Genomic DNA, 17,439 nt, shown 5'->3' on the forward strand with positions numbered 1-17,439 from the left:
CAAGTATGGTGGGTCTGACACACCGGTGTCAATGTGTTCTTTTTTCCATTTCCAGGAGTGTATGATACCTTCATGTCCTCATCATGTTGAAGTTATGGTGAATCTGTGGTTGGGAATATCTTGACAAATGATGAACTGGATCGCAAGCATTGCTTAAACTGAATGTCTGTACCCTGCTTGCCAAGTTGATTGATAATCTGACTTTAACAGATTACTCTGTTATCCAGAAATCTGAAGCTGTGCTACAGTACTCATCCGCATACACATTGTTTCAATATTATGCTATAAGCTATGAAATATTGGAATAAATAATCCTATACACTTCTGTTAGCTTATTGATTCTCTTTGCAGCACCTACTGCAGGATATTTCCTTCCCCATCCTTAAGGAATCCAACTTTTGCCCAGTCTCAGACAACCTCGACATCAATGAGACATTTGACCATAACATACCTTACATTTTGCCTTTTTGTTATTCTCTTCCCTGGCCTCATTCGCGGATTACTTTGTCACGGAATTAGTCTTGCCATCAGTTATGTTTGTTCATGTCATTAAAATTAGATACATCATGTGAATGTAATCCCCTTATTAGGACTGGGTGTATACATTTTACCATCCACATATATTACCTCCATGGCTGGTCATACATACATTCTTGCTCTCCTTGTGTCGCTGACTGTTGGTACTTAAGCTTTGTATTCTTTCCACTAACCTGAGACCAAGTGATGTACCTCAGGTTACGGAATTTAAAAAGGAATTTCAGTGAAATATAATGTAATTGTCTTGACTTCTGTTACTATTATTTTGTAAGATCCCAGTTACAAATGAGCTGGCAGGTCATTGCTATACTTTCCATCAAGATGTATTGAGGAAGGCTGTACAGTTAACACTCATAAATATGTTTGGAAGCATTCAAATTCCATACACTCAATTAGTGGTACAAATTTTGACTTGGTTTTACTGAAAACTGCTGTATTGTCATCTGAAAAATCAGCGAATTTTTTTGGAGTGATTCAAGTGACAGAGAAAATATTAGTTTCTGTGTATATTTTGTTTATATGTACAGTGTTTATTTTTACTAAAAACTTGATACGTCTCACAGGTGTGAATGAGTCTCCACTGATGACATGGGGTGAGATTGAGGGAACACCATTTCGCCTGGATGGTGGGGACACTCCGGTTAGACCAAACACAGGCCCAAGTTTCCGCATGCCAGAACCACCAAAAAGAGAAAAACTTGCTCTCGCCCTGGCAGAGCGTGCGGGTGAGAGGCTGCGTGACCGCAAAACTCGTGCTATTGCTACTGCATATCAACAGTTGTCCACGTGAGTACTAAGTAGTGTAAACATGTTTAACTTACAAGGAGAGGTCCCCAGGGGAGGGAACTTTTTTTTGGAACCATCTATATTGTGATGTGGCTTAGGGTCCCAGGTATCTCACCAGCAGACATTCACCCTGGTGGAACCTCATTTGCCAGTAACCAATGAAAAATTTTTTTTAAAATTTTTTGTGATGTTCTAGAGTGTTAAAATTGACAGTTATGTATTATTCGTAGTGAAGCATAGTGGTTAGCATATGAGGTTGGCGTGCAGAAGGTTGAGGGTTCAAAACAAATCTTGTCAGGTGCTTCACAATTTCTTATTTTCAAACAGTTATTGAAATGACTCTGACCATTACTCTTTTTTACAATTAATTGGTTTAAATGGAATTTTTTAAAATATTTCTAAACCTTTGTCACATCATTTTAATCCCTCCCTCCCTCCCTCGGATGGGTCTGTGATTATTTAACAAAGTTTTTCCAGTTATCTACATCTAACAGTGGAAAATTCAGGATGTAATATAACAATGTAATGAAAAGAAAAGTTGCTACTCACCATATAGCGGAGATGCTGAGTCATAGATCCAGCAAAAAGACTGTCACAAATAAAGCTTTCGGCCAGTAAGGCCTTCATGAAAAATAGAAAACACACATGTGTGTGTGAGTTGCACTTGCATGAGTGTGTGTGTGTGTGTGTGTGTGTGTGTGTGTGTGTTTCGTCTATTTTTGACGGAGGCCTTACTGGCCGAAAGCTTTATTTGTGACAGTCTGTTTGTTGTGCATATCTGTGACTCAGCATCTCCACTATGGTGAGTAGCAACTTTCCTTTTCATTATATTGTTAAATCTACATCTACACTGATATTCTGCAAGCCACCATACGGTGCCTGGTGGAGGGTACCCTGTACCACTACTAGCGTATCCTTTCCTGTTCCACACACAAAAAGAGTGAGGGGAAAAATGACTGCCCATATTCGTCCTTACTAATTTCTCGTACCTTATTTTTTTGGTCCTTATACACAATGGCTGTTGGCGGCAGGAGAATCATTTGGCAGTCAGTTGAAATGCCGGTTCTCTAAATTTCCTTAATAATGTTTCTCGAAAAGAACATTGCCTTCGCTCCAGGGATTCCCATTTGAGTTCCCAAAGCATCTCCATAACACTTACATGTTGTTCAAACCTACCGATAACAAAAATAGCAGCCCGCCTCTGAATTGCTTCTATGTCTTCCTTTCATCTGAGCTGGTACAGATCCTAAACACTTGAGCAGACTCAAGAATTGGTTGCACCAGCACTCCTTTACAAGTGAACCACTCTTTCTTAAAATTCTCCCAATAAACCAAAGTCAACCATTCACCTTTTTTACGACAGTTCTCACACGCTCGTTCCATCTCATATTGCTTTGCAATGCTACGCCCAGATATTTAAATGACTTACGTGTGTCAAGTAGGATATTAGTAATACTGTATCCAAACATTATAGGTTTGATCTTTCTACTTATCTGCATTAACTTACATTTTTCCACATTTAGAATCAGGTGCCATTCATCACGCCAACTGGAAATTTTGTCTAAATTATCTTGCCAGTCACTCAACTTTGACACCAGGCCATACGCCACAGCATCATCAGCAAACACCTGCAGATTACTGCCCACTCTGTCTGCCAAATCATTTGTGTATATAGAGAACAGCAGGGGTCCTATCACATTTTTCACATTTCCATAGGACGCTCCTGACAGTACCCTTGTCTCCGATGAACATTCACTGTCGAGGACGATTTACTGGGTTCTATTATTTAAGAACTCTTTGAGCTACTCAGCTATCTGTGAACTTATTCCATGTGCTCATATCTTCATTAACAGCCTGTGCAGTGGGGCGCTGTGTCAAATGCAGTTTGCAGTATATCATGTGCAAAAAGTGCAACTGAGTTCCACATGAGTGATGCTTTCTAAAGCCATGCTAATTGGTGGACACAAGCTTCTCAGTCTCAAGAAAGTTAACTATATTTGAACTGAGAATATGTTCAAGGTTTCTGCAGCAAACAGAAGTTAGGGATTTTGGTTTATAATCTTGCGGGTCATTCTTTTACCCTTTTTATATACTGGAGGCACCTGCACTTTTTTGCAGTTGCTTGGGACTTTGTGCTGGGCAAGAGATTTGTGATAAATGCAACATAAGGGGCCAGTACCATAGAGTACTCTTTGTAAAATCAAAGTGGGATTCCATCCAGACCTGGTGATTAATTTGCTTTCAGATATTTCAGTTGTTCCTTTACACCAGGGATCCGCATTACATGTCATCCACGTGGGATTCTGTCCGATGGTCAAATGACGGTATGTTTGTATGATTCTCCTGTGTGAACGGTTTCTTGAATGTGAGCTTTCATTTTGCTATCTTCAACTGCCACACCAGACTGGTTACCAAGGGACTGAATGTAAGCCTTAGACCCACTTAGTGATTATACGTAAGACCAGAATTTTTTCAGGTTCTCGGTCAGATCTTTTGCTAAGGTGTGATGGTGGTAATTGTCATATGCTTCGCGAATAGACCTATTCACAGATGAATGAATCTCTACTGACCTTTGCTTTATTTGTGCATTCCCTTTTGAACCAAGAGTGAAGCAGACACAGCATCCTCAGCATCCTCCAAATTTCATTATTAAATCGTGATGGGTCTTTTCCATCCTTTACCCACTTATTGGCACATAACTCTTCAGACCACAATTTACAATCTGCTTAAACTTTGCCCATAATTCCTCTACGTCCATCTTACTACAACTAAGTTGTGTCAGTTCACTGTCTAAATAAGATACTAGTAACTGCTTGTCTGCTCTATCTAACAGAAACACTCTTGTAGCCTTCTTGACTTATTTATTAACTTTCATAATCATATTTGCTACAATGACATAGTCATTGCTAATCCCCATTTCATATTGACATTATTGATAGGGCCCAGTGTGTGGGCTGCCGAGCTAGCTGTTCGAGACAATTTTCAGAAAATATGTTCAAAAGTATGCATGACTGTCTGTCTGTACACACACCCACCCTCCTGCTCTCCCTCCCACAGTAAAGATATACACATCCCAGTCTATACTCGGTAAGTTAAAGTCGCGTCCAGCTGTATTGCTTGATCTGGGTATTTACACGCTATTGACCATAGACTTTCTTTGAATGGCTCTAGAACTGTCACTGCAGAAATGGGTGGCTGGTAAAAACATCCAACAATTAACTTGGTTTCACCTACACCTGTTTAGTGTAAACAGATGACTGTCACACTCAACTTCAACCTCAACAGAGACAATATTTTTGTCAACTGCAATGAAACTCGTCCTCCTATGGTCTCTAACCTGTCTTTGCGATATACATTCCATGACTTGCTAAATATCTCACAGCTTTCCATTTTGGTTTCAGCCAGCTCTCTGTCCCAAGAATAATTTGAGCACGAGAACTTTCCTGGAGGGCAGTAAATTTGGGAACTTTTTTAAGAACACTTCAACAGTTTACTGATAAAATTGCAACTGTCAGAATGTCTTTATTCCAAATGCCATTTGACTTCCCATGCTGTATATTGACTGGCAACTGTTCATTGGAGCACCTCAAACTATGGCCTAGCCTAAAAAACCCATATGTGCGCTCCACAAGTACTCTGCTCTCCAAGTAGCTGCTTCCTTTGTGTAGTGCACCCCTAACATACCAGGGAGAGTCCTACAAATCCCCACACGATAATGCAGATATAGAAATCTGCATCCAAGACCATCACAGAGTAGACAAAGCCTTTGGTTGGGAGCCTCCACTCAGCTGCAAACCACAGGAACCAATCAACTCAGTGAATAATGGTGTATATTTCTAGCTCTGCTTACACCCCACTCGTGAGGCCAGCAGTCTTCACCATCTCCGCCAGCTGCCTGTGCGAACTGTGTATCACCACAGAACCCATGCAAAAGGTGTCGTTGCTGCCAATGTGAGCCACAGCTTGCAGATGACTGCACACTGCACGCTCGATAGCCACAGGCAAGGCTGCCTCCACATCTCGGCAGACATAGTGAGTGCACATTGGGTTTTTTTCCAGCACTGAATGCTACCTGCCTAAGAGGCTCCATAACGTGCCTAACATTGGAGCACCCAGTAACTAGTAAATCCCTCCCCTTGTTTGCCTGCTCAGACCCTGCTGAAGTAGCGGCCACCTGTCCACTCACAGGCTGAATGAATGGCCGAGACCAGGTGGCCCGTCTCCACATTGGCCCTCTGCCTTGAGCAGTGTGAAGGCATTAGCACGCACCACTCATCCTGCTATGAGGGCAGACCCAATGCATCAGGTGCACTAAGAAGTGCCTCGAAAGCAGAGCCTGTGGGCAAAACAAGTGACACCTGAGGTGTCCCTTGTGATGTGCCAGATTCTCTTCCACTGCTACACACGGAGGCAGCAGCCTGAAGATGACTGACCATAGCCAAAAGCACATTCAGCTGTCCACGAACTGGGGCCAGCTCCTCCTGCATCCGCACACAGCATGCACGCATCTTAGCCACCCTTGCAAGACTAACTGAAGAAGTAAACTATAAAAGCAGACAGAATTCTAGATATGCAACTTGCTACCCTCCTCATGTGTCACTAATGGACGCTGATGTGTTAATGAGCTATGTACATGGCTGTTCAGTGAGCAACTTTCGTGCTACAGACTGAATGAATTTGCACTTACAAAAACGCAAAATTAAACCTCTTAAATAGAAAAACATGCACGAAATTTAATAAATATACTACGAGGAAAACACAGAAAAAGATGAACACTTAACTTACCACTCTGTAGTTGTACTCGTATATCAGCCAAGAGCTGGAGCCCAACAGCTTATAGCTGTTAAATATTGAGTTTTTATTTATAGTGATTGCAGTTTAGATTATTACCCATAATCTTAAAAATGTCCACACAGGTATAAATACAGCCACTAGTTCAAACATCAAGCAACTATGAATGCTGTCAAAGTCATAGGAAAGGTGAATAATCACAATAACTGTTAAAAATCACAACAGTAATAATATGAACGTAAGAAATAGATTACTGTTGTGTTTTCATCTGGTTTTGTGATTATTTATGTGCTTTAGGACTTGGACACCATTCATACTCGCTTGATGTTTGGACAAATGTGTGAATACCTATGTGGATATTCATATTTGACATTTCTGCCTGTAGGTGAGGAGTACACTCAAAATTACAATCACAGCAAATACAAAAAATAAATTATTTTACAGCCGTTAGTGGAAACAGCCATGTTTAATCATTGTTTCATGTAATTCAATAATGAGTCTATAAGGCAACAATGTGTGGCTTGGTGGCTCAGGGGTAAAGTGCCAGACTACAAATCCAAAGATCTCAGGTTTGAATCCTGGTCAGTCCTAGGAATTATATTTACCACTGCTGTCACCTCTGGCATTGTTTGTCTTTGTAAAAAATGCCAGGCTGCGTTGTGGTCCTGAGTCCAAATTAAACTGTTGCTCCCCCTGTAACTGGCTGGGTAAATCAGTTCAAAGGTTAGAGGATGGCAACGACATGCCACATCCAATGGGACCATATCTAGTAAAGCACTGTGGAGTTCAAACCAGTATTCACATCGATGACAGCTGTACTTTTACGAAGGCAACAATACTTAAAACACATTTTGAAGATGAACAGAAATTTTATTGGCTGCTTAATTAACAAACAGTATTTAAATATACTGATAAAACACGAAAATTGAAGCCAAACTTTAGCACCTAAACTGAAATTACATCAAAATGAAAACAGGTGTTTCCGAAAGAATGAAATGTGATGTAAACAATTATAAAATCACAGGAGTCGTATTTAAGGTTGGTGTCAAATATAGGCAGAATTTTGTACAATTGGAATTTTTTGGCAACTTTATGAGCTGATAACATAGTGGATACATTAGTAGGAAATTTTCAGTCAGTCAGACTGACTATGCACTGATAAATGATAATGTTTCCAGTTAAAAAATTTTCATCTCGTGTCATGTATATTTCCTTTCTGTCAGATAAAAGTGAAAAAAAAATTAAGTTTTTGATAAAAATATTTAAATGTATGATCAAAATACAGTAGTACGTGAATACAGGTTTGCCTCAGGAAAGGCACACCACAAATGCAATGGTACAATGTGATTAGTAGTAACATTTACACACATCGAGATACAATCACCTTTTCTACCATACTGAACTACTGTCTGAACACTATCATTGTTAGAAGACAGTTTGACTGTAAAAATACTAAACTGACTTTTGTGTAAAAAGTGGTAATAAATATTATTTCAGACTTTGTGGAGAATACAATGTTTAAACAATGCAGTAAGCAATAGGTTGCTCTGTTTTCAAAAAATGTGTGCACAGTTTCCTGTTACACCTACCTGAAACATATGTGAAAAGACTATACTAATAATATATTAATAATAATAATTTTGTGTGGCTCACTGCTGTGGTGCAAGTCTTTCAGCTGGATGCCACTTCATCATCTTGTGTCCCTAAACTACCTCAGATATCCAGCTGGGGAAAGGGGACATGCTGTTTAATGTGGAATCCAAACCACATTTCATTTCTGATGACTTGTCACATCATTGAGAGGTAAAGGCTGGCCCCCCGCAAGTTCGGGGGTTAGAACAGGCCCGAGGTATCCCTGCCTGTCATAAGAGGTGACTAAAAGGAGTCTCACACTTTTCTGCCCTGTAAGTTCAGGTCCCATTTTATGGTTTGACCTGCCACTTTCCAAATTGTACAGAAGTGCGGGCCATAGGGTGAAGGATGCCTTATGTGGTGCATGAGTTATCCATAGTGCCCTTAGATTCGATCTCCTGAACCTCTTGTCATGGCTTTTCATCTCCACCTGCAATTCCACTATTTGGGTGAGGACACCTTTCGGGGTAATGTCATTTTCTCCCATTGTCTGCTGTCCTCTTTTGCCCCATGATAATATTGGATTTCTCTGTGCCCAATATCCAGCACGGTAGCCTGTCTGTTGTGGTGGGGCCGTCATGTACCCATTTGGTGGTAGCCACCTAAAAACACAGGGATCACGCTGCTGGTGCCTGGGCTGTAAACTCTCCACATATGCCAATGAGTAGATGCCTGTCTTCCTGGGGCATCATGCTAGGTGGCCTTTGCTGTGGCTGGGTGGCACCTGTGGGGAGAGCCCCTGATCGAGGTGGGTGGCATCAGGGCAGTTGACCTGCAATGAAGCGGACTAAGTCATCTCTTGCTGGTGACCGTGCGGCACCAGCAGTCTCTAAGGAGGGCAAGATCAAGTACAATGCTGACAGATATGACCCTAAATTGTTTCCCTCCTTCGCTACACCATGGGAGGAACTTAGGGCTACGGAAAGAACAGAGCCATATTCGCCTCGGTATTTAGTCTATAGCAGAATGGACGGGGACTCCTTTCTACCCATGAAGCCTCAATTTTTTGTTGAACATCTTGAGGATAAGTTTTGGGAAGTGACAGCACTGTCCAAGATGAGAAGCGGTGCAGTCTTGATTCAGACAGCATCCCCAGCCCAATCCTGGACGTTATTCGCTTGTAACCGGCTGGGTGATATTCCTGTTTCCGTCACTCACCATAAAAGCCTCAACATGGTCCAGGGGATTATTTTCCATTGCGACCTCCTCTTGCAGTCTGACGAGAGCCAATCTAGAATGGCGGAGTGTTCATTTCGTCCGGCACATTTACAGGGGACCCAAAGACAACAGGGTTGCTACCAGTGCCTCCATCTTGGCCTTTGAGGGTGATTCATTGCCTGAGAAGGTCAAGGTGATGGTTTACCGCTGTGACATTAACCATACATCCCTCCCCCTATGCGGTGCTTTAAGTGCTGGAGATTCGGGCACATGTCTTCCTGCTGTACTTCCAGTGCCACATGTCAAGAGTGCGAACGTCCACTGCACCCAGATACTCCATGTGCACCTCCTCCCACTTGCATCAGCTGTGGAGAGCAGCATTCCCCCTGTTCACCAGACTGCACAGTACTCCAAAAGGAGCGGAAAATCATGGAGTACAAGACCTGGACGGTTGACTTACCAAGAGGCTAAATGTAAATTTGAATGATTACAACCCGTTCAGTTGACATCCACATATGCTGCAACTACAGTACCATCGCCGTCACAAGTACCAGTCATACCACACACTATGCTATGACCTTGGTGGTAGGGGGAAAATCTCCTTCCATTCCTCCCAAAATACCTACTTCAGGAGTAAAGCCCCCACAAATGCAGGGGGTATTGGACCCCTTCCCCCAGCCAGAGAAACAACAACCTACTCCCATTCCTCTCTTGGAGAAGGGGTCCCTTGGGACCCTCTCTCCCAAGGTCTCTACTAATGTCACAGGGGACACTCACCAGTGGCTAAAGGGGCCAAAAGCTGCTGGACAAAGAGCTTCACGGGTCTTCCTCCATGCCGGAAGCTACTTGAGAGAAGTTCTCCCAGCAAGCCCCGAAAGAGAAGTGAGAGGGCAAGCAAATGAAGAATCTACTAAGAAAAAGAACGCTCCGGTGGCCCCAACGCCACCACTTCCACCTACCAATTCTGCACCTGAGGATGAGGTGGAGATCTTAGCATCCCCTGAGGATGTGGATCTCAGTGATGCCTCATCAACAATAGGAATGGATACAGATACTCAATCTGTGGCAGCAGGTGACCCTGAGGCATAACCTGCCTCCTTGCATGCTTCATGCCTTCCCAGCCTCACGATAATGTCATCCTCCAGTGGAATTGTTGTGGATTTTTCCATCACCTGGCTGAGCTACAGCAGCTGTTAAGCTTTACACTTGCTTTCTGCATTGCCCTCCAGGAAACCTGGTTCCCAGCAATGCGGACTCCTGCTCCCCGCGGCTATAGGGGATATTATAAGAATTGTAGCGACTATAATAGAGTGTTGAGTGGAGTTTGTGTCTGTGTCCTGAACTCGGTATGCAGTGAACCTGTACCCCTTTAAACCCCTCTTGAAGCTGTGGCTGTCAGGATTAGGACAATGCAGGAAGTAACTGTCTACATCGTATATCTTCCTCCAGATGGTGCAGTACCCCTGAACACATTGGCTGTACTGATTGATCAACTCCCTAAACTTTTCCTACTTTTGGGAGATTTTAATGCCCATAACCCCTTCTGGGTGGCACCGTGCTTACTGACCGAGGTAGAGATGTTAAAACTACCCTGTCTCAACTCGACCTCTGCCTCTTAAATACTGGGGCTCCCACACATTTCAGTGTGTTTCTTGGCACTTACTCGGTCATTGATTTATCCCTCTGCAGCCCAGGACTTCTCCCATCTGTCCACTGGAGAGCCCACGATGACTTGTGTGGTAGTGACCACTTTCCCATCTTCCTGTCACTCCCCCACCGCCATTCCCCCAGATGTCTACCAAGATGGGCTTTAAACAAGGCAATCAGGGAAGCTTTCACCTCTGCTGTCACTGTTGAATCTCCCCCACATGGTATCATCGATGTGGTACTTGAGTGGATCACTAGAATGATCGTTACTGCAGCAGAAAACATGATGCCTTGTTCTTTAGGATGCCCCTGGCGTAAGTCAGTACCTCGGTGGTCTCCGGAAATCGCTGAGGCCATTAAACATCATCGGCGAACTCTACAGTGACATAAGCGGCACTCTTCCCTAGAGTGCCTAATAGTTTTTAAATGGCTCCAATGCCGCGCATTCGCCAGCTTATCAAAAGACGGAAACAGGAATGTTGGTAGAGGTACGTCTCAACCATTGGGTGCCATTCGTCAGCTACCCAAGTCTGGATGACGATCAGACGTGTTTATGTGTACCAGACCTTGACAGGTGTCATGGGCATTAGCATCAATGGCACGTTATCTGCTGATGCAAACCCAATTGCCGAGCAGTTTGCTGAGCACTATGCTCGAGCCTTTGCATTGGAGAATTATCCCCCAGCATTTTGCACCCTCAAACAGCGGGTGGAAAGGAAAGCCCTAATTCACTGAACATCACAGTGAACCATATAATGCTCCATTTACAGAGTGGGAGCCCTTCAGCGTCCTTGCACATTGCCCTGACACAGCTCCTGGGCCAGATCAGATCCACAGTCAGATGATCAAACACCTCTTGTCCGACTGCAAGCGACATCTCCTCGTCACATTCAACCTGATTTGGTGAAATGGCATCTTTCCACCACAATGGCGAGAGAGCACCATCATTCCAGTGCTCAAACCCGGCAAATATCCACTTGATGTGGATAGCTATTGGCCCATCAGCCTCATCAACATTCTTTGTAAGCTGTTAGAATGTATTGTAAGTCAATGGTTGTGTTGGGTCGGTGGAGTCACGTGGCCTACTGGCTCCATGCCAGGGTCACTCCACCACTGATAATCTAGTTTCCCACAAGTCTGCCACCCGAACAGCCTTTTTCAGACGCCAACACCTGGTTGTCGTCTTTTTTTATTTACAAAAAGCAACCCGGCGACATCATACCCTTGCCACATTATATGAGTGGGGTCTACAGGGCCCGCTCCTGACTTTTATCCAAAATTTCCTATCGTTCCGTACTTTCTGTGTCCAAGTTGGTACCTCCCATAATTCCCCCCATATCCAGGAGAATGGGGTCCCACAGGGCTCTGCATTAAGTGTTATCTCTATTTTTAGTGGCCATTAATGGTCTAGCAGCAGCTGTCGGGCTGTCCATCTCACCTTCTCTGTATGCAGACAACTTCTGCATTTCATACAGCTCCTCCAGTACTGGTGTTGCTGAGCAGTGCCTGCAGGGAGCCATCCACGAGGCGCAGTCATGGGCTCTAGCCCACGGCTTCCAGTTTTGTGTCATGCACTTCTGACGGCGTCGTACTGTTCATCTGGCATCAGAACTTTACCTTAATGATGGTCTACTCACTGTAGTGGAGACATATCGATTCTTAGTACTGGTTTCCGATGCCCGATTGACTTGCGCTTCCTCGCTGTCATCAGCTTAAGTGGAAGTGCTGGCAGCACCTCAATGCCCTCCGCTGCCTGAGCAACACCAACTGGGGTGCAGATCGCTCTATCCTGCTGCAGCTCTAGAGAGCCTTTGTTCTATCCTGCCTTGACTATGGGAGTTTGGTTTATGGTTCGGCGGCACCCTCAACATTGCATCTACTCAACCCAGTGCACCACTGTGGAGTTAGACTGGCAATGGGAGCGTCTAGGACTAGTCCAGTGGCCAGCGTCCTGGTGGAGGCCGGAGTCCCTCCAATGAAGGTTAGGCATATGCAAACTGCTTGCCAGTTATGTTGCACACATTCTTAGTTCTCTTGAGTATCCGAATTAGCGTCTCCTTTTCCCACCCACGGCAGTTCATCTCTTGCATCGGAGGCCCAGGTCAGGGCTTACGACTGTGGTTTGCATCCGATCTCTTCTGTCTGAAGTGGAGTCCTTGCCTTTACGACCTAGACTCGAGGTCCATTCACAGACACCTCCATGGTGTACACCTAGGCCAAAGCTTTGCCTGGACCTTTCACATGGTCATAAGGACTCAGCTAACCCCGTGGCTCTCCACTGTCACGTCCTCTCCATTCTTGACATTTACTGTGACCATGAACTGGTTTACACCGACAGCTTGATGGCTGATGGTCACGTTGCCTTTGCGTATGTTCATGGAGGACGTATTGAACAGCATTCCTTGCCAGATGGCTGCAGTGTTTTCACTGCAGAGCTTGCGGCCATTGCCCGTGCTCTTGAGCGCATCCGCTCATGCCGTGGTGAGTCGTTTCTTCTCTGTAATGTCTCCTTGAGAAGCCTACAAGCTATCGACCAGTGCTACCCCTGCCATCCTTTGGAAATGACCATCCAGGAGCCCATCTGTGCTTGGAACTGTCCAGTCATTCTGTGGTGTTTGTGTGGACCCCAGGCCACATCGGAATGCGGAAATGAACTTGCCGGCAGGCTGGCCAAACAGGCTACACGGAAAATACTTCTAGAGATTGGCATCCCTGCAATCATTATTATGCTACAAGGTTATTCAGCTTTGGGAGACAGAATGACATAATCTCAGTATGCACAACAAACTGCGTGCCATTAAAGAGACTACGAATGTGGGTAAGTCCTCCATGCGGGCCTCTCGCAGGGACTCTGTGGTTCTCTGCCGGTTCCACGTTGGCAACAAATGTCTACCTCCTCCGTTGTTAGGACCCACCTTGGGGTCACTATGGCTCACATATGATTGTCATCCACATCTTGCTGGAGTGAGCACATTTAGCTCTTCCTCGGCTGACTTTTAACCTTCCCAGCACCTTACCTTCAGTGTTGGACGACAATGCCTCAACAGCAGATTTAGTTTTACGTTTTATTCCTAAAGGGGGTTTTTATCGTACCATCTAAGGGTGAGCATTTAGCCTTCTCTCCAAGGCTGCCAACCTCCCTCCATTTTAACTGTGTCACACTTTCCTTGCATTTGTTTGTCTTGGTGGTTGTCTTTTCCCTACATCTGTTCGTCTCGCCTTGTTTTTTTGGGGTGGACATTTTAACGTGTTGCAGAGTGGCTGGCTCATCATCTCTTATTATTGTGATCAGCCAGCCCAGACCATTTGCTCTATGGTTTTAATACCTTCTTCTGCTCTTCATTGTGGTGTATGTCTTCCCCAGTTTGTGTTTGTTCCATTTGTTTTCTTTTTACGTGTGGTTCCACATTCCTTTTCCCCCTTTTACTTCCTCAAACGTACTTTGGGTGTTTTTGTACCTTGAGCCTTGCTACCATCAGGAGGGACTGATGACCCCGTAGTTTGGTCTCTCTATACCCCAAACCAACCAAGTAATGAAGGCTGGGTTAAAATGCCTGACAAGGATTTGTTCCCGTGACCTCTTGGCTTCCAGTCAAGTGTTTTACCACCAGATCACCAGGCCCAACTGAGAAAAGACTGTTGTACATTTAGTTTTCAGCCAAAGCCCTCTTTAGAAAAGGGGACACACACACACACACACACACACACACACACACACACACACACACACACACACACACCCTGACAGCCATCTCCAGCAGCTCAGACTGGACTGCAAGTGTCACATTGAGCGGCAGTCTGGAGTGGGGCTCAACATGACAATTTCATTATGATCTGAGCTACAATCTCATGAGTGTGTGTGTGTGTGTGTGTGTGTGTCATCTTTTCTGACTAAGGCTTTGGCCTAAAGCTAAATGTATAACCTATGTGTGCCTGCAACTCAGCATGTCATCTTTATTCTTTTCCTGGCATTGATGGTATTCCAATGTGGGTTTCCATTGTTTGAAACATAAGAGATCATTAAATAAAATTAATAAAGGTAATAACAAAGGGTTCTACAATAACTTCAGACACCAGTAATTATAGATGAAAACATTATTATTTGATAAATCAGATATGACTTAGAGCTAACAACTCACACCTTGTAACACATCAAAATCGGAGCCAGAAGAGGAAGTCTCAGCTTCTTAATACATCATTTGTGTCTCAAGAAAATAAATGTAATACAGAGGTTAGTTATTACACCTGATGCATACTGAATGTGAGTTATTATTAACATCTGCTCTTCCTATCATTGATATCACATATACATTATGTGATACAGAGTTTCTTTATAAAAGTAATAAAAAATAAAACATATTTTTATATGATACACTTCACTATTCTGAAGAGATACTGTGTCATGAACATTGCTTTCTCACCTCAATTTTTGTTATTTCTGTACAACTAGTTCTCAGGATGGTTAGTTGCAGCATTAGGTAAGAAACAATGGGTTGACAAACATAATGCTTTCCCACACATTTCATTTTAAAGAAAGCAGCCTTTGTGAAAATGGCTCCAGTACACAAAGCTACCAATGGAGGCATACTTCCCAGAGATTTATAGATGTCCCTTAGGTACATCCTGTACAAATTTCAACAATATTTAGGATTGTTCAGCTGAGATGCCATAGGTCACTTGATGTGGAATAACCATGCCAAAATAGTATAATTCTGGTTCAACAAAAATGAAACTCAGATTGTGAGAAATAGCAGATAAAACAAGTGAAAAAAATGAAAGCCTTGAAAACATGTTGTGGAGAGAGGTGTAATAGCTGATGATAATAGATCTGTCAAAATTTGATGAGACTTTAAAAATAATGACACTACTTGGATTCTATCAAATGTAACAAGCAAAGCATCATAATTTTTCTCTCTTCAGAATTTGATCTCCTAGACATTATTCACAAGCAAATGATGTGTGGTGCCATTAATTTGTGGGAGAAAGAATCAGTTTATTTGTTCAAGACAGGACAAGTGTGCTGTTATTGGTCTATAAGGAATCACAATAGCGCAAACCAAAATCATGGTGCACATGAATTGTATACAATCATTCCATGTGTATCTGTGGTGCTGCGTGATGTTACTGTCGCTACCACTTCAGGCTACAAGAAAATGTATACATATTGGCCCTCATAAAGTTAGTGCATGAACGCACAACAGCTTCACTCACGACACAACTGCACACTATGACCACAAAGGAGATATGTTCCCTCATCACAGGTAGAGAGGGATATTGACAAGTAGTCATTCTGATTCACAACAACACTTGTGATTGTGAAGTAAATGTCAGAAAAGAGTTGCCCACACTCATCCAGTGACAAGTTTAGGACCATTCATCATATAGCCGCAACCCTGTACCCAGTGACTTTTACACAGTTCTCTATTGAATGGAACAATTTGCAGGACAGTAGTTCCACAGTGTAATAAGATGAAAAGTTAGCACCAATACAGAAGGTGTTTGTGCAATGGTGACAGTCCTGTAGAAAAAATAAAATGTGCACCATATGATAACATGGCTTAAACTTTTTGTGAAACTCGTCTTCTGCTAATAAATACTCATCATTGTAACTCGCAACTCTGGTATTTGTCATTAAACTTACCAGAAAAAGTAGAATATTTCAACTATTTGTTGTGTGTTATTGGATGGTAGTTAAAATCAGGAGTATAAAGCAAATAACCCAGTTGCATTGTGTGCTCTTGCTTGAAGAAAATTTTCGGTTTTGTTTCACTTTACTCACGATTTACTACTTACAACAGAATAGGTTCAGATATTAAATATACAAGAACACAATTTTTATGGAGAAGATCTTACAATTTAATTCCAGTTCATTTGGAAATATTCTTAAAAATCAATGTCAGTAATTTTTATTTCAAATGGTTCTTGTGAAATAACTAACTTTGAAAATATTATTGGCAAGGACTTAGCAGATAGTAGAAGCTTATTAAAAATTTTAAGCATGTTGTTTTATGTGAGTTTGAAGACTTTGTCACTCTGTTTTTCAGTATATCAAAGTCCAGTTTTCATCTAGTCTTGTGGAGGTGTACAGGTTGTTTTAAAAATACCTTTACAAACCGTGGGGATATGTTCCTTATCACAAAACAAGAAAAAATGTTCATATAAACATATGCCTAAAAATCCTGAGTTTTCGAATTACTAATGAAAGTTTACAGTTTCGGTGATTGGAGCTCATCAACACACAAGCTCATAATAAATGCTCAAAATGTCCTCTTCTCGCTTCGAAAAGTGCATGGACTCATCGAATCATAGACGTTGCACCATTTGCAGCCTTCCATGGCATGTCGATGAAGAGTGCATCTGGGTGGTTTGCTGCATAGACTAGTTGTTTAAGCTGCCCTCGGAGATATTAATCCTAATAATCATTGAGGTCGGGAAAACGTGCTGACCATGGAACTGGTCCTCTTCTGCCTATCCACATGTCATGGTAAACACCAGCCAGTGCATCTCAAACACTGAGACTGAAACATGTTTCTTCTTATTTACTGGGATTCATCTTCAAGTAGGTCTTGGAGCATGTTCTGAATAAAGTCCCTGTGGACAGCACCTGTAAAGCATGCTGGGAGAACATATAGCCCTACCAGAGTGTCATCCGCAATTCCAGCCCACACATTAATCTTAAAACTAATGCTGAATGTCTAGCCTGTACTGTAGCAAGAAGACTGCAATCAGCCCATATGTGTTGGTTGTGAAAATTTTTTATTCCATCTTTTCTGAATATTGCTTCGCCAGTAAGCAAAACTTAAGAGAGAAACAATAGACTGGCAGTTTGTGCAACAGACCCTCAGCAAAAGCTCTCCTTTGGTAAGTGATCGGCAGGTGTAAGCCTCT

At 42.9% G+C, this 17,439-nt stretch overlaps 1 protein-coding gene across 2 annotated transcripts in view; it reads left to right on the forward strand.

Moving 5' to 3' along the window:
- Nucleotides 1-17,439, forward strand: part of LOC126419096 (splicing factor ESS-2 homolog) — a 98,367-nt gene that overhangs the window by 66,010 nt on the left and 14,918 nt on the right. For both annotated transcript variants that reach the window (XM_050086192.1, XM_050086193.1), the window contains one exon: nt 1,101-1,323. In XM_050086192.1, coding sequence (XP_049942149.1) covers nt 1,101-1,323 — 223 coding nt within the window. The remainder of the gene's footprint in view (nt 1-1,100; nt 1,324-17,439) is intronic.

The sequence above is a fragment of the Schistocerca serialis genome, chromosome 9, assembly GCF_023864345.2.
Source record: "Schistocerca serialis cubense isolate TAMUIC-IGC-003099 chromosome 9, iqSchSeri2.2, whole genome shotgun sequence".
Classification (NCBI taxonomy): domain Eukaryota; kingdom Metazoa; phylum Arthropoda; class Insecta; order Orthoptera; family Acrididae; genus Schistocerca; species Schistocerca serialis.